The sequence below is a fragment of the Hippocampus guttulatus genome, chromosome 15, assembly GCF_054856545.1.
Source record: "Hippocampus guttulatus isolate MCC_2025c chromosome 15, RoL_Hgut_1.0, whole genome shotgun sequence".
Taxonomy (NCBI): Eukaryota; Metazoa; Chordata; class Actinopteri; order Syngnathiformes; family Syngnathidae; genus Hippocampus; species Hippocampus guttulatus.
In genome coordinates this window covers 12785615-12803413 of record NC_141275.1, presented here as the reverse complement: position 1 = coordinate 12803413, position 17799 = coordinate 12785615, and the positions used below count along the sequence as shown (strand labels likewise).

The 17799-nt window shown below is 44.1% G+C and overlaps 1 protein-coding gene, 1 long non-coding RNA gene and 1 pseudogene across 4 annotated transcripts; 1 reads left to right on the top strand and 2 right to left on the bottom strand.

Annotated features, from left to right (window-relative positions):
- Window positions 1-4184: 4184 nt before the first annotated feature.
- On the bottom strand, window positions 4185-5863 carry LOC147193969 (forkhead box protein I3-A-like; annotated as a pseudogene). The gene is made up of 2 exons (XR_015103082.1): window positions 5381-5863; window positions 4185-4746 (listed from the first exon to the last, which is right to left on the bottom strand). The product of XR_015103082.1 is annotated as a forkhead box protein I3-A-like (transcript).
- A 1272-nt stretch (window positions 5864-7135) lies between these two features.
- On the bottom strand, window positions 7136-16391 carry lcp2a (lymphocyte cytosolic protein 2a). Of its 2 annotated transcripts, none has more exons than XM_086131002.1 (33): window positions 16250-16391; window positions 15046-15108; window positions 14726-14772; window positions 14555-14620; window positions 14036-14064; window positions 13871-13905; window positions 13588-13780; window positions 13364-13458; window positions 13189-13246; window positions 13019-13084; window positions 12840-12859; window positions 12699-12718; window positions 12535-12615; window positions 12447-12465; window positions 12358-12373; window positions 12206-12284; window positions 12068-12120; window positions 11835-11869; window positions 11523-11712; window positions 10886-10980; window positions 10568-10637; window positions 10424-10489; window positions 10307-10326; window positions 10132-10151; window positions 9820-9936; window positions 9731-9749; window positions 9633-9648; window positions 9470-9545; window positions 8787-8839; window positions 8423-8499; window positions 8220-8294; window positions 7875-8024; window positions 7136-7801 (listed from the first exon to the last, which is right to left on the bottom strand). In XM_086131002.1, exons 1-33 carry the CDS (start codon window positions 16325-16327, stop codon window positions 7658-7660), a joined length of 2241 nt encoding a protein of 746 aa, XP_085987128.1. In that variant the 5' UTR covers window positions 16328-16391; the 3' UTR covers window positions 7136-7657. The 2 variants fall into 2 exon arrangements, with proteins under 2 accessions (XP_085987128.1, XP_085987129.1); XM_086131003.1 differs by having other exon boundaries at window positions 13367-13458.
- Window positions 11597-17787, top strand: LOC147193967 (uncharacterized). Its single transcript, XR_015103061.1, has 5 exons — window positions 11597-11741; window positions 11854-11913; window positions 14850-14931; window positions 16049-16362; window positions 16611-17787. It is a non-coding gene; the product is annotated as an uncharacterized LOC147193967 (long non-coding RNA).
- Window positions 17788-17799: the final 12 nt, after the last annotated feature.

Genomic DNA, 17799 nt, shown 5'->3' with positions numbered 1-17799 from the left:
CCCCCCCAAATGTCTGACTCGAACCAAAATGGACGACTCCCTGTTCAATTTTGGCCTTGGGTGCTTGAAACGTTTTCATGCATCCTGTTATATGATAGACTTGTCCACCAAATGACATGTTCATTTTTTTCCCAACTTTCCAAGCTGCTTTTTCATAACATTTGCACTCCATGTCGAGACATGATCTTACTTTCCAGGCCCCTTTTTCATTGATTTTTACCCCTAAATGGGTGCCTTCCTGTTCAATTTTCGGGTATGGATGACTGAGACTTTTTCATGCTTCCTCCTGCAGATGAACATTTGCACGCACTTTCGTGTTGATCAGCGAAACTTGCGTCGGGTGTTAATCTCTTTCTAATGCCCCACTGGCCTCTTTTTCATGGATTCCACATCTCTTTTCCCTTTAAAGTGTTTGTTATTGATGTTTTTCTTACAACTGTGACATCACATGATGAACTACCCAATATTGCCTGCTTCTAGGGGTTATTTTCAGCCCAGCGGCTGGATGCAATTTAACTCTTGGCTGACCTTCACTGCTCTCACGCTAACATTTTATAGACCGCTGCAGTGGCTGGCCTTCAAGGTACACCACTGCCACCTACAGGAAAAATCTAAACACACAGTGTGACGCCTGCTTGCTTTCTTTCTACAATCTCGTTCTCAGTCGTCCATTTTCTGTGTTGCTTGTTCTCGTCGTTTTGCTCCAACCAACAATCAGAGTACAGAAAAATGTGGACGTTATTGTGGGCTAACTTGATTTTTTGTAGTCTGACTGCTTGAAGAAACAGTCCCTTTGCTATTATGGTTTCATCTAAACGTAGTCATCGCTACTTTTGGACTAAGTGAAACTGTTTGGCAAGTGATTTTTGACAGCGAGCAGGTGTCTTATCTGAGTGGAAAACTACAGGTTGACGGGACTCATGGAGACGCCTCGTGCGGGGTGGGAACGAGGGGAGGGGGGGTCTCTTCGGTTAGTGGTTGGGTTGGATGGAGTTTCACGTTAAGCGGCAACATGGGGGTCGCTGCTCTCAAAGCTGTCACCGCACCAGCATGACAACGTGGCATCCCCCAACAACAGTAACGCTCACACTGTCAGGATTCCATCACTTACTTCCAGCGTGACCTTTAAGGGAGACTTACTATGGATTTTTTCCCCCCACATTTAAACTGTTCGCAGGTGTCATCATGACAGGTCTGTGACATGATTTAGTTCAAATACCCCAAGGATAGTAATTATGGTACACCCTACTAAAATCATCTTTTTTTTTTTTTAAACATGCTTGCCACCATGTGACAAAGGAGACTGGTGGGAGCTGTCAGCACATTATGTTCCCTAAACGCGCTGCAAGAAGGAGAGATACCGACGCTCGTTCCTACCGACTGCTGTCAGGCTGCTGAATAAAAATAATAACAATAATAATAATAATAATAATTACATGATGTGAAAAACAATTGTAAATAGCACTGCGATTTATCCATTTTGTATTTATATTGCACTTAATTGAACGGTGTTTGTTTGTTTTTTCTTCTTTCTTCTTTCTACCCACATTCTTGCTGCTGGAGGCTGTAAATTTCCCCAGTGCGGGACAAATAAAGGATATCTTAATCTTAAACTAAAAAGATATCGATTCTAAATAAAAATCATTTTAAAATATCTACTTTAAATGAGGAGGAAAAATGGTATATCATTAATGAGTATTGTTCGGTTCATCTCTATTGCCTGATTTCATTCTGACACACTTACCTAAAATCTTGTTCAACGCCTGACACCGCAGTAGCTCCTCTTCATTACAATAGATAGGACTGACGTGGGGCGCTACGTTGTCTCTAAATATGTACAGAGGCCAAAGAGTATCCCCAGACTTGATTATATTCAATCTTAGAGTTTCCACAATGCTTCACAGAGGCCACTATTTACTATCAGAAAAGTCTCATCAAGACCCCAAGTAATTTTTTTCCAGACGCCTTTTAAAAGGAAGTTGGTGTTCGATACCGAAGGAAAATGAAACTTAAAAGTAAATAAGAAAAAATATTCTGAGTAACCCATTAATGGTGGTTTCTGTGTGTGAGGTTGCTGCAAGTCTCAACAACTCACATGCGTGTGTGTATGTGCGTGTGACATGCAAATGTAAGCCTGCTAGCATTCAGCCCCGGCAGTTAGCAGGTTGACCACACACATTGCAATGCTCCATTTGCCCTGCAGGGATCCTCCATTTTTACATCGGGATTCCATTTATGATTGACTCCCAACTATGCATCTTTATGTTCACAGATTGAAGCAATTCAAGACAGAAATTCATTACAATTCAGTTGTTCAATTATGGGTTTAATTGTAATTGAAATGTACGAGTGCGTGTGTGTGTGTGTGTGTGTGTGCATGTGTGCACGTGCGACTAATGTGCGCCTGTGTTGATGCATAAACAATGTAGTGGCGTGATCATGATAGCTACATTGATGCATGCCTCTTAATGTTAAGACAAATTCATTTCAAATGTGCAACCTTACAGACAATTAAATCCCTGTAACTGTCGTTTGGAGGCCGTTAAACGGCAACAAACCATGTTTGGTAACTTTGTATCAAGTCAATTAGCTCAGAAAGTTCATGCTAACTCTAATACACTGAAAGATATTGGGCTTGGTCTTATGTATTTCTTTTTTTGTCTTTTATATGTGTTTAATATTAACAAGTTATTACGCATTAGGCCTTATTTCTAAATGATTTTGCCACCTTTTGTTAATTTGTAAAACCAAATTGGTGACAGATTTATTGGGAGTCTTAAGAGCTATTTGCACTTGAAAGCCCAGCGCAATGGAAATAGAGCAGTGCTAACATCTAGCATAGTATGCTAGCAATCTATTGGATTCATGATATTTTATTTTAATATCCTGTGCCTCATTGGGGAATTGCTCAAAGCCTATTGAGATGGTCCCAGCGCTAACATGCTATGCTAAGATTTTGCAAAATAGCAACCTGACGAGACAAAGCAGCTCAGGATTTTCAACTCTTGGGGAGCCTCACGGAGGAGCTGCCCCTAACTCGCTGGTTCTCCGGCAGAGACTCTGACGTTTTTGAAAAGAAGGATATTCCGTCATGCCCTGCTATCCCAAATGAAAACGTGATGATTTCATCACGAGCTAACATTTTACAAAGCGGCTGTTTTTTTTTTCTTCAGCTTTGGATTTGTTTTTTTGTATGTACCATAAGACACTAAAGTGAAATGAAGTGAGTCGTAACGCGGACTTCGGGGGTTCCTCCAAGGCGCAGCGAGCACATGCGGGCCCTAAACAGAGGGCACACTCTCCCTATTGTGTTGTAAACACTTGTCGTCTCTTGGCCGTATTGATCGGCTGATCGTATCAGCTCGTCTGCGTGTGCCGCCTATTTACGCACACATCCACATCAATGGGCGACATGATGCCTAAACACGTGGCGCGGAGACACACGCACGCACATTGGGGATCCGCGACGACACACCAAAAGTGTGACGTGGATTCACGGGGCACTATCGGGATCTCGTCAGCTACCCTCCTATCACGATCACGATCATGACATGCCCCATCATTGGGTGAGTGCTGTCACACTCCAAGCATTCACATTCATGGGGTGTCACGTTAATGTGCTTTGATGGTGTGAAGACAGAAAACGGGGTTCCAAACCTTTGAGATGGCGCAGCCGTTCTATTCCCACTTATTCCAGGCTATCACGATAATTTCCAGATTGAAAAATTTGATCTCATTAGCCTAGTAGCCCAATTGGCCAAGGAATTTTTAACGCGTTTTACAAATGTGTTTTCTAAGAATTGACTTCTTTTCTTGTTTCCCCCCAAAATACAAATAAGACTTCGACAACAACATTGTTGGTTTCACGGTATGTCTAAATGAAAATTTTGCCATATAGTGAGAGCCACGCTTTATCAGGTGACTATTGTATTAATTTCGCAGTTTGTATAGTGATTGTATAAAATGTTATCGCATAATACTGAAAGCTGTCCCTCACGTTAATAAGGACTCTGTAATCCTAAGAACTTGATATTATAAAGTCGCTAGAACGAATGACGGGAAAACCCATGATTCCATTAATGCATTTATTTTTTATTCAAAAACAAAAGAAAATTCATACAACTTTTTCACACAAATCAATAATAAATAGAGCCATTCACACGGTGACGAACATTTCAAAAACGTCAGAGTCTCTGCTGGAGAACCAGCGAGTTAGGGGCAGCTCCTCCGTGAGGCTCCCCAAGAGTTGAGCCTGGAAGGAGTCCAACTCCGCTTGCTGCCCCTCCTGGAGCTCCAGCAGAGGAGCGTACGTGGTCTCCAGGTCAGTGTACAGTGACTGCGGGGAGAAGTGCGGAGGGTTTGACTGTGAAGAAGGGGAGAACACGGCAGGGGCATGAAGAGGAGGAGGAGAAGAAGGCCTACAGGCGTCCCACTGAGGCACCACTGCTCCTGGCGAGTACGCAAAACCCTGAGGAGGAAGAGGAGGAAGGGCCGGCGGAAGCACAGAGGACTCATCCGGGACCTGCATGTACATGGAGGGCTGAGCCGAGATATGCCGGTCTGACGGAGCAGAAAACTCTGCGCCGCAATGCATGTTGGGACAGTTGGGACTGGACTCGGACGAGGAGTTGCGACGTTTCTTGGTGGGTGTCACGCTGTCAGTTTTCCTCTTCCTCTTGCGGCAGAAGTTGCCGTTGTCGAACATCTTGTCACAGTTTGGGTCCAGAGTCCAGAAGTTTCCTTTACCTGCAGGATGGAAGATCAAGGTTTTTAGCGGGGTGGCAAAAACTTGCATCGACCATGTGCCCTTTGATAGGAAACTTCAATATACTGAAGTTGTATCATCGTTGTGGCTGTCTGTCACCGTGGCACCACTGGGGTAAATGCTTTCACTTGTCTAGAAACCCCTCTTTCAAGGTTTTCACACTGCTTCTTCGTTTGCCCACTGATCAGGAGCAACTGGGCGCTCCGTATCTTGCTCAAGGACACTTTGGTTATGCTCACAGCATCAGGATCGCTTCGCTCGAGATCAGGATATCTCTCTCAGGATCGAACTTGCAACCTTTGGGGATGGAAGACGACCACTCTATCACCTGAGCCATGGCGCACTCCGATACTTTTGCTGCTACGGCCGTTGTTGTGCCCGTTGTTCTCGTCCTTCAACACCACTCTCCTGTATTCTCTACTCTCTGCCCTCTACTGTCTTTCCATCTCAACCATATCGGACCGGACCAAGACAGTCGGTTGCCCCACATGAATGAAATGGACTTAAAATTCCCCATCTCGAATGGCCATCGAAAACTACCGTAAAATCTCCACTCTAGCGTAACCCTCATTCAGAGAGACACAACCGCCTCATCACTTCGACCAGGAAACTCACCTGGATTGTTCTCCTCCCGCGGAACCTTCCAGAAGCAGTCGTTGAGCGACAGGTTGTGCCGGATGGAGTTCTGCCAGCCGGCCTTATTGCGGCTGTAGAAGGGGAAGTGCTCGGAGACGTACTGGTAGATCTGGCTCAGTGTCAGCCGCTGCGAGGGCGCACTCTGGATGGCCATGGCGATGAGGGCCGAGTAGGAGTAAGGCGGGCGGGCCAGACGCAGGATGCCCTCCGGTGAGTACCAGGGCCCGCCGGGGAGGAACGGACCCTGGAGGTTGGGGAAGGCGGTCCCACCGTAGCAGTGTTCTCCTCTGGACCCGGAGACGAGGCCGAGGTCTGGTTGGAGGCACGCCGGTGAGGAGCGTCTGGGCTCGGGTGGAGGTGGGGGGCTGTAGAGGCTGAAGTCGCAGGGATCCACGGCCACAGACGGAAGCTGGGGGAGATCGCAGAGAGGCACGAAGGACGCCATGATGCAACACCTGTCCACAAGCTCGCTACACCTGCACTTATACTCGGATGCACCGCCCACATGCAAGCTGATTGGCTGCTGCAGCGCACGCACACACAGACATATACACACACTTAGTGGTTGTTAGCAGCTTGAATTCTTGCCCTGGGGCAGATGACAATGACTGATTGAATCTCTTTTTACGGTTTCAGTCGTTATTCATCTGATCAATATCAGATTTATTTATTTTTTTAAAACACTTCACACCCCCATCATTAATAGGTCATTAAATGAACATTTCAGATTTTGAACTTTTTCCAAGAATGTGTGTCAAGACTACTAAGTAATTCACCCAATTTAACTGTGATCTTACTTATACTTTGATGTTTCAGGTTATATACTGTATTTTTTAAATATAACTTGTCCTTCGCTCACCAGATAGTTGTGCCGGCCAAGTCTACTAAAAGAAGCAGTTGCTAAAGAGGATCTCGGAATGTGAACTGTTTCCAAAAAGCCTCGGGTTTAATTTACGCTGACCAGTATGAGGAGGTGCGACACACGTTTGCGTGTAAAATGTAAACTAACGTTCTGAAGCAGATCATTCCAAACCGATGAGTATTTGTAATAAAACCAAACAATGCACAAACCGACGTTGATACGAGAACACCTTCATGGTCTGTGAGCGCCGATGCGTGACTGGTGTTGGACTGGCAATCGCGCAGACGAAATTGATGCTTGGCCTTCTTATCGGTTCATATTCACACCTGCGACACCGGTGGGACTGTCTCGCACTCTTTTTCGGGGGATCTTGAAGAACCAATGACGTGCGTCTGTGCGTCAGTTGGCGACAGCGTCGAATCGACACTCGGCGCAGACAAAACAAGACGGGCTGAGCTGTAACTGATGACTGGGATTATACGGGTCCCAACGGTGTGTGTGTGTGTGTGTGTGTGTGTGTGTGTGTGTGTGTGTGTGTGTGTGTGTGTGTGTGTGTGTTGGTGTGTGTGTGTGAGTGTGTGTGCGCACGCATGCTCGTATATGTGTATAAGAGAAAGTGAAATTTCTTTGTAGCTCGTAGACCGTAAGAAAAGACTACATGATATCCACCACCACCTCTACTCCTAATACAGAATTGTTCTAAAACTAAAAGCTGCACCATCCCCTTTTTATACAGTGGTGCCTTAAGGTACGAGTTTAATCTGTTCCTGTAACTGAAATCACTTCTATCTCAAATCATCTTTCCACAATGAAATGAATGTAAGTGCCACTAATTTGTTCTAGCCCCTCACCCCCGAAAAAAACCCACAAAATGTTTTAACGTGTATTTTAATGAGGAATCATAGCGCTCCATAATATTGTAGGCGACTTGAGCAAAAATCATACAGTAGAACCGTCATCAGATAGAATTTTAAAAAAGTCATCATTGTTGTCATACTTTTTATCATTTGAATGACCATTGTGTTGCTACCTTTTTTCCCCACTGTACCTAATCCATACAATACACGTGTCCACCTCCTTGTAGAGGATAAAGAATATATAAACATGGGTACTGTTCTGTTGAATGTCTAAATGTCTTGCTGCACCGTTTGTGTTCAGATATCTGTGAAAAGGTAACAACCTCCACATAGGTGTTAATGAACAGCCTGTGTTCCGATTGAGTTTCCCATTGCATGTTCGCATTTAGATAAGTGGAGGGTATGTAAAGTCACACTCTTGGATGAAAAGAAGTGACAAATAGAAAGGAAAAAAAATACATTAACAGCAATTGAACCTGTTAAAACCAGAATGGGTCGAAAGTGTTTGACTGCATTATTGTAAAGGTCTCAGTGGGATCATTGCGGTCCAGTCATGTAAATCCCTGCTGGCTCTGAGAGCAGACACTGGTTCTGCTGGCCCGAGGAGCGCTTTTTGGTATCGATGAGGAGCAGATGACACTGGGAGTGATATTTGATGATGTCGCACACTGAGGAGAAGGACTACAAACACACACACAGTCACTGAAATTCATTCTAACACATGGATATTGTTCAAGTGTGACATTTGGTTTACCTCCTGTGCCTTGAGTCCAGTTCCCAGTTGGAACTGCTTGTCCTCGTGGCGAATCTGGATATTGAACACTTTGTTGTGGTAGAGGACCATCAGTGTGTACGGCTGGTTGGACTTCTGGTGGGAGCTGTCCCGCACTAAATATGCCCCGTCCTACCCGCGTACACAAATACACACACACACACACACACACACACACACACACACACACACACACACACGAGTCTCTATGGGCACAAGCATGAAAAATAAATACGATTTTACCTTAAGTTTTATTAAGGTACAGGAAGGGAAATGCATTATATGGAGAGCAGTGTGTGTGTGTGTGTGTGTGTGTGTGTGTGTTACCTTGCTGACTTGTTTCAAATACCCTTCAGCTTGACCCCTGGTCACTTTACCAACGTACCAGCGAGGGTCCATTCCCTATACACATTCGCAAACACAGTTTCCTTGTTTGCTATGATTGAATAATTAATTGTCATCCCTCCCAAAAATTATTTGAATAAATAATGTAATGTAGAGGAGAAATGTGACATCAAGACAAGCATTACCTGTTTGGGTGAAGGTTTTTGTGGCAGCGGATGAAAGCAGTCTGAACCAACAAAGTTGGTTCTGTTGTCTGCATGGGCTGCACACACAAACAGACACACACATATTCCCCCGAAGATGATATTTTGTCATACTGTCCAAAGTTAGAATTGCAAAAATTATAACTGATGATTCTTTGAGCAAGCTAGTGTGTAGTGTGTCACCTCGAACCCGTGTATCAGAAAAATTGCAAACTGGGGATTCCCCCCTTCGAAGTTGCTAAAATGTCATTCTTGGAGAAGGATGACCCCTTGTGGCCGCATCAGCAAATGAGCATAAAAGTGAAACGTATTGTGACTCTTTGTACATATATAATGGACTTCTTACCAGGCTGAAAATTAAGAGAGAGCGAGCCAACAGAAGTGGCGCCAGGTGGTAAACTGACAACACAAGAGAAAACCACACTTTGTTTCATGCCAAATGTATAAATTTGTGAGTGGATGAAGAAGTCTACACACCCCTGTTCAAATGCTAGGTTTTTGCGATCTGAAAAAAAAGCAGTCCAAGATAAATCATTCCAAAACGTTTCCACCATTAATGTGACCTAAAGCCGTGACGACTCAATTGAATTTCTTTCATTTTGAGAGAGGAAGTGAAAATAATCACCTGAAAGTGTGCATATGCTTTTATAACCAGGATGTGGCTGTGTTCAGAATTGACCACACGTGATCGCACTCAAACTGGTGTTAAATAAAAGTCCGCGCACACTAAAAAGCCTACTAGAAGTTCTGAACTTTTTTCTGTCGTAATCGTAGGAACAGTCATAAAACATGAATTTGAATGTGATTGGTTCATCTGAACCAATCACATCCCAGTTGTAAGAGGGTGTGCACACTTGTGCAATCACATCATTTCAGCTCTGTTTTTGTTTCCGCTCTTGAAAATATATTTTTTAATCAAATGAGTTGTACAGGTTTGTTTAATTAAGTCTTTTTTTTTTCCAACACAAAAACGTGGCGTTCGAACAGGGGTGTGTAGACCATTGAATTCCACTGTATGTGACTTTCTACCTGTCTCCATGGCGACCAGGCGGTGGTGGGCGCGGCGCCTGGTTTTTATGGAGGGGAAATGTGTTGTGTTTGGGTGCTATAAAGAATAAAAAGCTTTTAATATTTAAAAAAAAATATATCTAATCAACATTATTTGGATTAAATGAAAATGAAGGTTCCTCACCATCGCTGTGTGTTTGCTAGAAGATGAACGTCAGATAAAATACTTTAGTCCACAGATCATATATACAGTATATATTTTTAAAAAAATCTAAATCTTACCTGTGTCATTCCGTCAAACCTGTAACAGGAAATAATGAGATTATCGTTCAACAACAAATGAATTATGAGCGAAAGTAGGTCAGGCCAACCTGCTGGGAGGAGGAGGCCTGACAGAGGAGTTGCTCCTGCCAACGGAGGCCGAGGAACAAGGAGGAGGCCCGGGAGGTTTGGGCCTAGTGTGGGGGTCAGGGACATCCGCCTGAGACCTGGAGACAGGCGCACTCGTCAACAAAACAACAGCTGATAATTATGGTTTATGGCACTCATTTTATCTTTCCAACCACAGGAATTCCAGTCAGGCTGAACCCTTGTCACGTGATCACAGCGACAGTCACAGAGTCATGTTGACTTCCTGTTTTGGACAAATATGAGCAGAACCTTTTGTGTGTTTGATGCGTTACCTTCGGGGTTGTGCAGGCGGCTGTAACAGAGTAAAAGAGGATTTAAAAAAAAATAGGAAGAAATATATATTTGTGAGTGAGATGCTTCAAATGAAACGTTGACATTTCCAAACTGCAACCCTTCATTTTAATTTTTCGATTATGTTTAATCGAATAAAACAAAATAAACACCCACCCTCTCTTCTGTGTTGGGCCCTTTAGACATGAGGAGAAAAAAAACAATTGAGGTTCAATACACAAATATGTTTAATCTCAACCTGAGCGACAAATACAGTATCTGGCTCCAAAATACCTCGAATGGGAGACGTGTTTCGGCCTGGTTTGTTTCCACGGAAAATCTGAGGTGGCCCCGGAAGCACTAAAACATTGCAACGTGAATTCATGTACGATTCGTGATGCCGATCAACAGTGATGAGTCGCAGCAGTTGTTACTCACACTTCGCTGGTGGTGCTGGTTGTCTTGCACCGTGCGGTGAGTGATCTCGATTGGACAGCGACTCGCCCGGCTGCAAAATATTCAAAGGATATCGCATTATTGATATTTTAGGTTGTCATCAAGCATGACGCAAAACTGCCAGTAAGTTAAAATTGCAAGCTGCAATGAAAGTGCATACATTTCCTGTGAATCATCCGGCTTTCCTGCAGTGGTCAAATTCCTCACAATCTTTAATATACAGCCAGAATGAACACGACTGCTGACATTTTGAGTAGGGGAGTTTGTTTGCATGTTTGGGTACACCGGTACGAGTCTCACCAAGCGGGGCGACAGAGGTGGAAGTGAAGAGACCGGTGGGCGAAGACTCACTGCTGGCGGCGGGCCTCTGGAGGACACATGGTTGTCCATATTATCTGATGGTGGGGGGTGGGGGGGGGGGATGACAAAAAAAAATCACACATATATGTCAGAATTACACTTGGAGGACATGTTGAAAATAATAAATTAATCTCCAAGAAATGTGGAACTACAACCAGAATGCCACAAGATGGCGACAAAGCACTACTTTTGTTAACTGAAACTCCTCACCCCAACATAGTTCTTTTTCAAAATGGCAGCAAAGCATTACTTGTGTTTACTGAAATGCCTCATGTACTTTAGCATAGCTCTTTGGCACGTGAGATGCCTCAGTGCTGACAAAAAAAAACAAACAAAAAAAAACTCAGCAAAGATAACAAGCAAGGCAATACTTGGTTCTGAGCACAAAAGCAGCAAAAAAGGAGAATTTGCCAACGAATAATAGTGGCTCAAAAAAAAGTCCATGAATCATTGAATGGGAATATCGAAGCACAAAGACCCAACGTTTCACTGCAGAGGCCCTTAACACAAATATTGTGCCATTTCGTCAAAATATGGTGCAATTTCAAGACTGTTAAAGCTATGTTCAGCATCCTACCAATGTAATCGCCTTCTCCGCAGGTCACGGCGGGCAACAGCTTGTGAGTTAGCTCCTCAGAGGGCTCCGTGGGAGGCGGTTCGTAATTGTCGGCCCAGTCCGTGTCGTCATTCGCTGCGTCGCCATCGGTGCTGTTGCCGCTCTCATCGCCACCGCTGTTTGGATTCTCATAATCGGGATCTTCATCATCCTGAAGACACGTTTGGGACCATGTTCAAGGTAGAGGTCCAGATTCTTTGTTTAGTGTCGGAAGTGTAGATTTTTCAGGTGTGTGTGTGTGGGGGGGTGTTTCTGAGTGTTTATTGAACTCACAAACTCGTCATCATCCCAGCCTTCAACATCAGGAGCTGTTGGAGAAAAAGTCTTGGCAGTTTGAAACTTCGAATGGAAGGTACAGTAATCACCCGGGAAGGAGGGGTGGGGGGGGGGGGGGGGGGCATTTTCCGACACGTATTGAAGTGAAATTACTATTTTTAAAAAATTCATAATACACACTATATATTATTATCAATATGCTATGACTTCTGAAAAATATAGATGATTACCGGAAGAGACACTGAGAGGCAATGACCCAACAGAAGTGGCGCCAAGAGGCAAACTGTCAAATAACAAAAAGAAAAGAGTGTATTTATTCACTTATTAGCGATAGTCTGAACCTTTGGTGGAATCTGGTGACTCTATACCTGTCTCCATGGCGGCTTGCGGGTGTCGGCCGGTGGGGCGGAATCTTATGGAAGAGGGGGAATGTGTTGAGTTTGGATGCTGGAAGAAAATCTCAAGGGTTTAGTATTTAATAATTCATCTGGCTTAGTTGGACTGAAAAAATAATTCTCACCATCATTGTGTGCATGCTAGAAGGTGAAAATAAGATCATAAGATGCTTGTATGCAGAGAAAATAAAACGCATGTCAAAATTGAATTTACCTCCCGAATACCGTCAGTCCTGTAAGAGCAAAGCACACACAATGATTAGATCAGACAACAAACGGCTGATGACGAGTGAACGGCCTACCTGGGAGGTGGAGGCTTGACGGATGAGGTGCTCCTGCCGATGGAGGCCGCGGAAGAAAGAGGTGGTACAAGAGGCGTGGACCTGGCGAGGGCAAATCCGACAAAACGTTCAACATGTCTGAAGGAACATAGTAACACAGCGTTTGCGTTTACGCGCTTGCTTACCTTCGAGAGGGTATACCTGGCTGTAACGCACAAGGAAAAATACAAGAATGACTTTGAACTTTTGATTTGATATCTGGACACATTTGTGAATAGGAAAAAACGTGAATGAGTTTAAGTTAATTTAAAAATAGGAACACTCACCCTCTTTGTTACATTAGAACCTGGTAAGATAAACAAGAAAAAAAAGCATCTCTCAAATGCACTTTAGTTTTGTTTTTGGCTTCATTGTAATGACTAAAAGAACCCCCGAAAATTTGGGAGTTTTCCAGTGTGATTGGGTTGGTCTGATGGTCTTTGAAATTCGCTAAATTGGGGTATACCTTGAATTGCAGAGGAATTACGGCCCGGTTTGTTGCCACGAAAGATCTGCGGCGGTCCTGGAAACGCTACAAATCACAACATGATGTGATAATGACTGTAACCAATCGCTGAAAAGCAAAATCTAATATGACTTGAATGTCTTTTTTTTGTTTTTGTTTTTTTTACTCACTCTTCTTGGATGCTCGTCTCGAAGAGTGGGGAGAGTGATCTCGACTCTTCTCAACAGGCTGCACGACCCCCCCCCCCCCCCAAAATAAAAACCTCATCAATATATACCATGTCCACTCTATCATAGTGAAATATCAAATTGATTTAATATTGAAGTCAAAATATTAAAGACTCACTACCCGAGGCGACGGCGCAGGGAGCGATGCCACCGGTGGGCGGGGGCGGACGGCAGGCGGTGCGTCTCGAGATGACGTGCCTTTGTCCCGGTTATCTGCAGGGCCACAGAGGAGACAGATTCAACTCAGTCCTGCTTGTTGCCATGGTAACAGATGAAACCATATATAATGTGCGCCGACAACAGAAACACGTCGTCCTGAGTCCGACAAACGTCAAATATTACCGATGTAGTCGGTGTCTCCCAGGTGCACGGCGCTGCGCAGCTTCTGCGCCAAGTCCTCCGCGGGCTCCGAAGGGGGAAGTTCGTAATGCTCGGCATCGGCCCCGTCCAAGTCGTCATTGGGTTTCTCGTAGTCACTCTGGCTGCTGTCCTCGCCACCGCTGTTGGGGCTCTCGTAATCGTTGACGTCGCCGTCCTGAAACACAACATGGCCGGTCAATATGAGTTAATTGGTGCGATTCGTGTCATCTGTCATTGGGGGTGAAAAAAAAAAAAAACAACTTACAGAATAATTGTCACCCGAACCTTTAACATCACAAACTGTCAAAGATGGGAGATATCACATTATTAGCAGGTAAAAAATGGGGGAATTCCACCTCTAAAATAGGACAAAACCTCAGGAGCATTGCCTATAGCGTCACATCAAACATGAGGTTGCTTTCGTTTTTACCTGGTTTATGAAATTTAGGGGTCACGGGTCTGTGATGGAGAGAAGGAGCATTCAGTTAATTAGCATTATTTGTAACGATCCATTTTTTAAACAAAACAATACAGTAATGAAACAGTTTGTGCATCATGATGTTTCACTGGGCATAGGGCTGCTCATTCTAGTATGCGTGCCTTGACCAACAGGGGGCAGTAAAATAAATACAATGTGCATATTTGATGAGTAAGCTGAAACGACATGAGTCCTTTTTCACAGAGAATAAAAAAAAGATATGCCCGTGAGTATTATTGGATGCTCTGCCTGCCCGTGTTGCTGCCGTTTATGTTCAAATGTAGATGGTCAAAAACGTGTAACGATGTCAAATCAATGCTCGTTTCGTGAACCGTTTTGCATTTCATGTTAGCTTCAAGCATGCAGACCGTTCAAAAGAAAAAAAAAGTTAAAGATGCACAAAATTGTGTCTTAATCGTATGAGAGCTCATTTTATTTCCATTTTAAATGTTCACCGAAAAAGGAACCCACTTTTTACCAAACAGGGATCGTTTTTCCTCCTTCTTGCTAATGTCGGCACTCAGCTTGGAAATAATCCTGTTCGGACACACAAACACGAAAGTCGCTTTCACCAGTGGATCAGAATTGAGTGAACATGCTGTTGCTTTTCGGTGCACCAGCATGGAGTGAAAAAAAGCTTACGGCGAGTGAAGTTTGGGGAATTTTTGCAGGTCATTCTCACTTAAGTTCTGCAAACAGAAAACAACATATTGTCACGATGACAGCCTTCAAAACAATTTCATTCCTTTTTAACCCGTCGTTGCAGGTTTTTCTCAGCTGCCTGTGAATGCATCGCGAACAGTCACAGCGCAGATGGACGACGGATGCAAAATAATTGCACAAGCAATGTAAGTTGTGTAAAACTGTTGCGTATGTAGCCATTTTATGAGAAATTAAGAAGTAACGTAAACATAATAATGGGGTTGAGGGGTGTGGATCTCCTTGCCTACATGAAAACTTACCACAAATCGCATTCCGTTGATGGAGTTCTTCAACACGGTTCTATCACAGTCGGCCAGATTCATCTGCAACACACATTTGGGGCCGTTTCACAAAGTCAAATCTCCTCACCTTCATATAACCTCTCGTTAACATTGGTGGGATACATCACCGGGTCAAAGAGGAAGGACAACGTACTTCTTTTCAAACACAGGAAAAGACAACACTCCATACTTCCAAACTAGCGTCGAATATTGCCGTCGTAAATCTCGAGCATGAAGCCACACTTTACCAGAAGATGAAGAAAAATTCACTTTGATGTTAGCAGCATTTTGGAGCAACTGGAAACGTTACATGGGACACCTGGTTGACTCCAAAGTCAATGAATGTGAGTGGTTATGCCTGTTTGTCTAATGTGCCCTGCGTCAAGGGCCTCTGTCAGAGATTTTCTCGGACAAAGTTAAAGAAATGACTCGGCACACAGGAAAATTGTCTTCAATATCGGCGGGAGCGGATCTCTGAGAGCGAACGACGGTTAGTTGCTCCGCGATCACACTCTCAGTCCCGCCACCGCGAGTTCGACATTTTATTGTAACATATGCAAAATACAAGAAAAACACTGCCCCCGATGTTTGCATGCCGCACCCCGGTCCGGCTCCTCGGTAGTGATTGGTTACCTGTTTTTCCAACTTGAACCACCAGTACATTGGCGCCTTTTCTGGCTGGTCTACATCGAATTAGCATGTTGTAGACTTTGCGGATGGTCAATGTCGTCTGGGCGCGACGGGTGTTCTCAACTCGTCTTTTGTTGCTCAACCGCTGTTCCCGAATTATTCATTCCCCTTTTGTGACCGAGTGTCGCCTTCTCCCCTGTGGTTGTCCACCTGTATTGACGTGCTAATTGTGGACTTCAACAGTCCCCCGGCCAGATGTGTGCAGGCATTTGGGGGTGCTGGATACGCACCCAAACGCTTCGATGTGCCCAAATTAAATGAAACTTTAAACATGATACAATTTTGCTCATAGATTCCTCTAACAGCCTCTCACCCGACGTCATCTGGGATATGCTCCAGCTGACCCAAAACTCACATCCAGATAAGTACGACAAAAAACAGTTGGACGTTTTTGAGCTTTTGACAGAACTGCAACGTGGGGCAAGTGATTCCCTTCTCTTGGCAAGTGTGATCGCATTTTATTGACATTTTAATGACAAAAAGTGAACCTGACCTTCCTCAGGTATTCGGCCAGCTGTTGAGGGCTCCACTCCATGACCTCTGACCGAGATGGCACTCTGGCGCAGTTCATCCTACGTGCTCCTCCTCGCCACAGAAGACTTCCCAGTAAGTTAGATGGGGCCTCAGAATCGAGTTCCTCTTTTAGGCAGTGCCCTTTATAAGAACCTAAACTTCAATCTCATCCAGCGGTCTGCTTCCTAAATGAAGAATCGCTGAAGTGTTCTCGAGCTTCCACATAGTCGCCTAGGCCGACATGTCGAAATGGAACCAATATGGCTACCTTCGTTCTTCTTGTCTCCTCCAACTTGGTGTGTTTGTCAATGTCTCTCTCGCTTGCTCTTTCTCAACCTCAGAGGAAGTGACAATGCAGAGGGGAGGACGCTGGAAGACGCAGGAAGCATCTTCCTCCTCCACCCCCATTACCCCCACCCCAAGTCTCTTCACCACAAAGCGGAAGTGCTGGTGGGTGACTTTGACGACTGAGTCAGCAGCCAAGACCCATCACACGGTATATTTTGACCTCAATTCCACTGAACGTTACAGGAACTTTTAGTTCTTAGTAGCACTGTGTCTAGAGTGAATCTCTGCACATTTGCCATTAGACTTTCACAAATTTGGTGGGGGGGACCTACTTCCGTTGAAAGTCTCATCTTGTTGCTACTCAGGCCAAAGCAATAAATGTATTACTTTGGCGCCATCTGGTGCCATCGGTTGTTGTTCGGGTTAATTCATCGATCGTAATGATGTCCTCTTTTGTTGGCTGTTCTTGAATGCACCATGCGCACATCTGAAGTAAACGTTATTCTTCTAATGTGAAACATGCCAAAAGGGGAATGCTAGTATGTTAGCGTATATCATTGATGGGCCACACGTGAAGGTTCATATTGAAGAATTTACCTACCAGTAGACAATACAGGTGTTTATGTAACTTGGGGTTGAGTATTTGGTGACCTTGAAATAACTGGTTTGTGTTTTCCCACCGATGTTTGCCTTTGCATTTGTCATTTGTCGTGGGAGTGACTTTCCTCTGAGCTCAGACACTTCAACCTCCCCCCCCAAAAAAAGACATTTTGACATTTAGAGCACATGGGTGGGTTGTTGCTTTGTTGACACTTAAAGTCACCACCAGCATCGGCATTTCAAACGAGTTGATCTGAAGTAAATGTAAATACAAGGATGCAGCAAAAATTCTCTTGGTCTACCTGTGTAATTGCTGCTGGTCTCGAGCCTTCGGTGTTGCCCATTGATAACATGAATATAAAAAATCAATGTCTGGAAGAAGGCATTTTCAGCAGTCGCTGTAGTACATATTTTTCTTTGGACTGTTATTATATATTTTTGGCCTTGAAGTGTTTTTCATACTACTCAGTGAAATGATGACTTAACTGCTGCGTTGTAGACAAAGGCATGTTTTGATCTGCGTACAACATACAACAAAGTAGATCATGTACCCATTGGCTGAGCCCAGTTTTTTGAAAACCTGTTGGAATAAGTAATGCCAGAAATAAAAGTGCTCCATAAATGTTTCAGATCATTTAGTCA

Coding starts and splice junctions, on each gene's coding strand:
- lcp2a (XM_086131002.1), bottom strand. CDS start 16,327: ATGAACTGCGCCAGAGTGCCATCTCGGTCAGAGGTCATGGAGTGGAGC. Junction 14,773..15,045: donor TCAACGGAATGCGATTTGTG/GTAAGTTTTCAT, acceptor TTCTGTTTGCAG/AACTTAAGTGAGAATGACCT. Junction 12,616..12,698: donor CCAGGTATACCCTCTCGAAG/GTAAGCAAGCGC, acceptor TGCCCTCGCCAG/GTCCACGCCTCTTGTACCAC.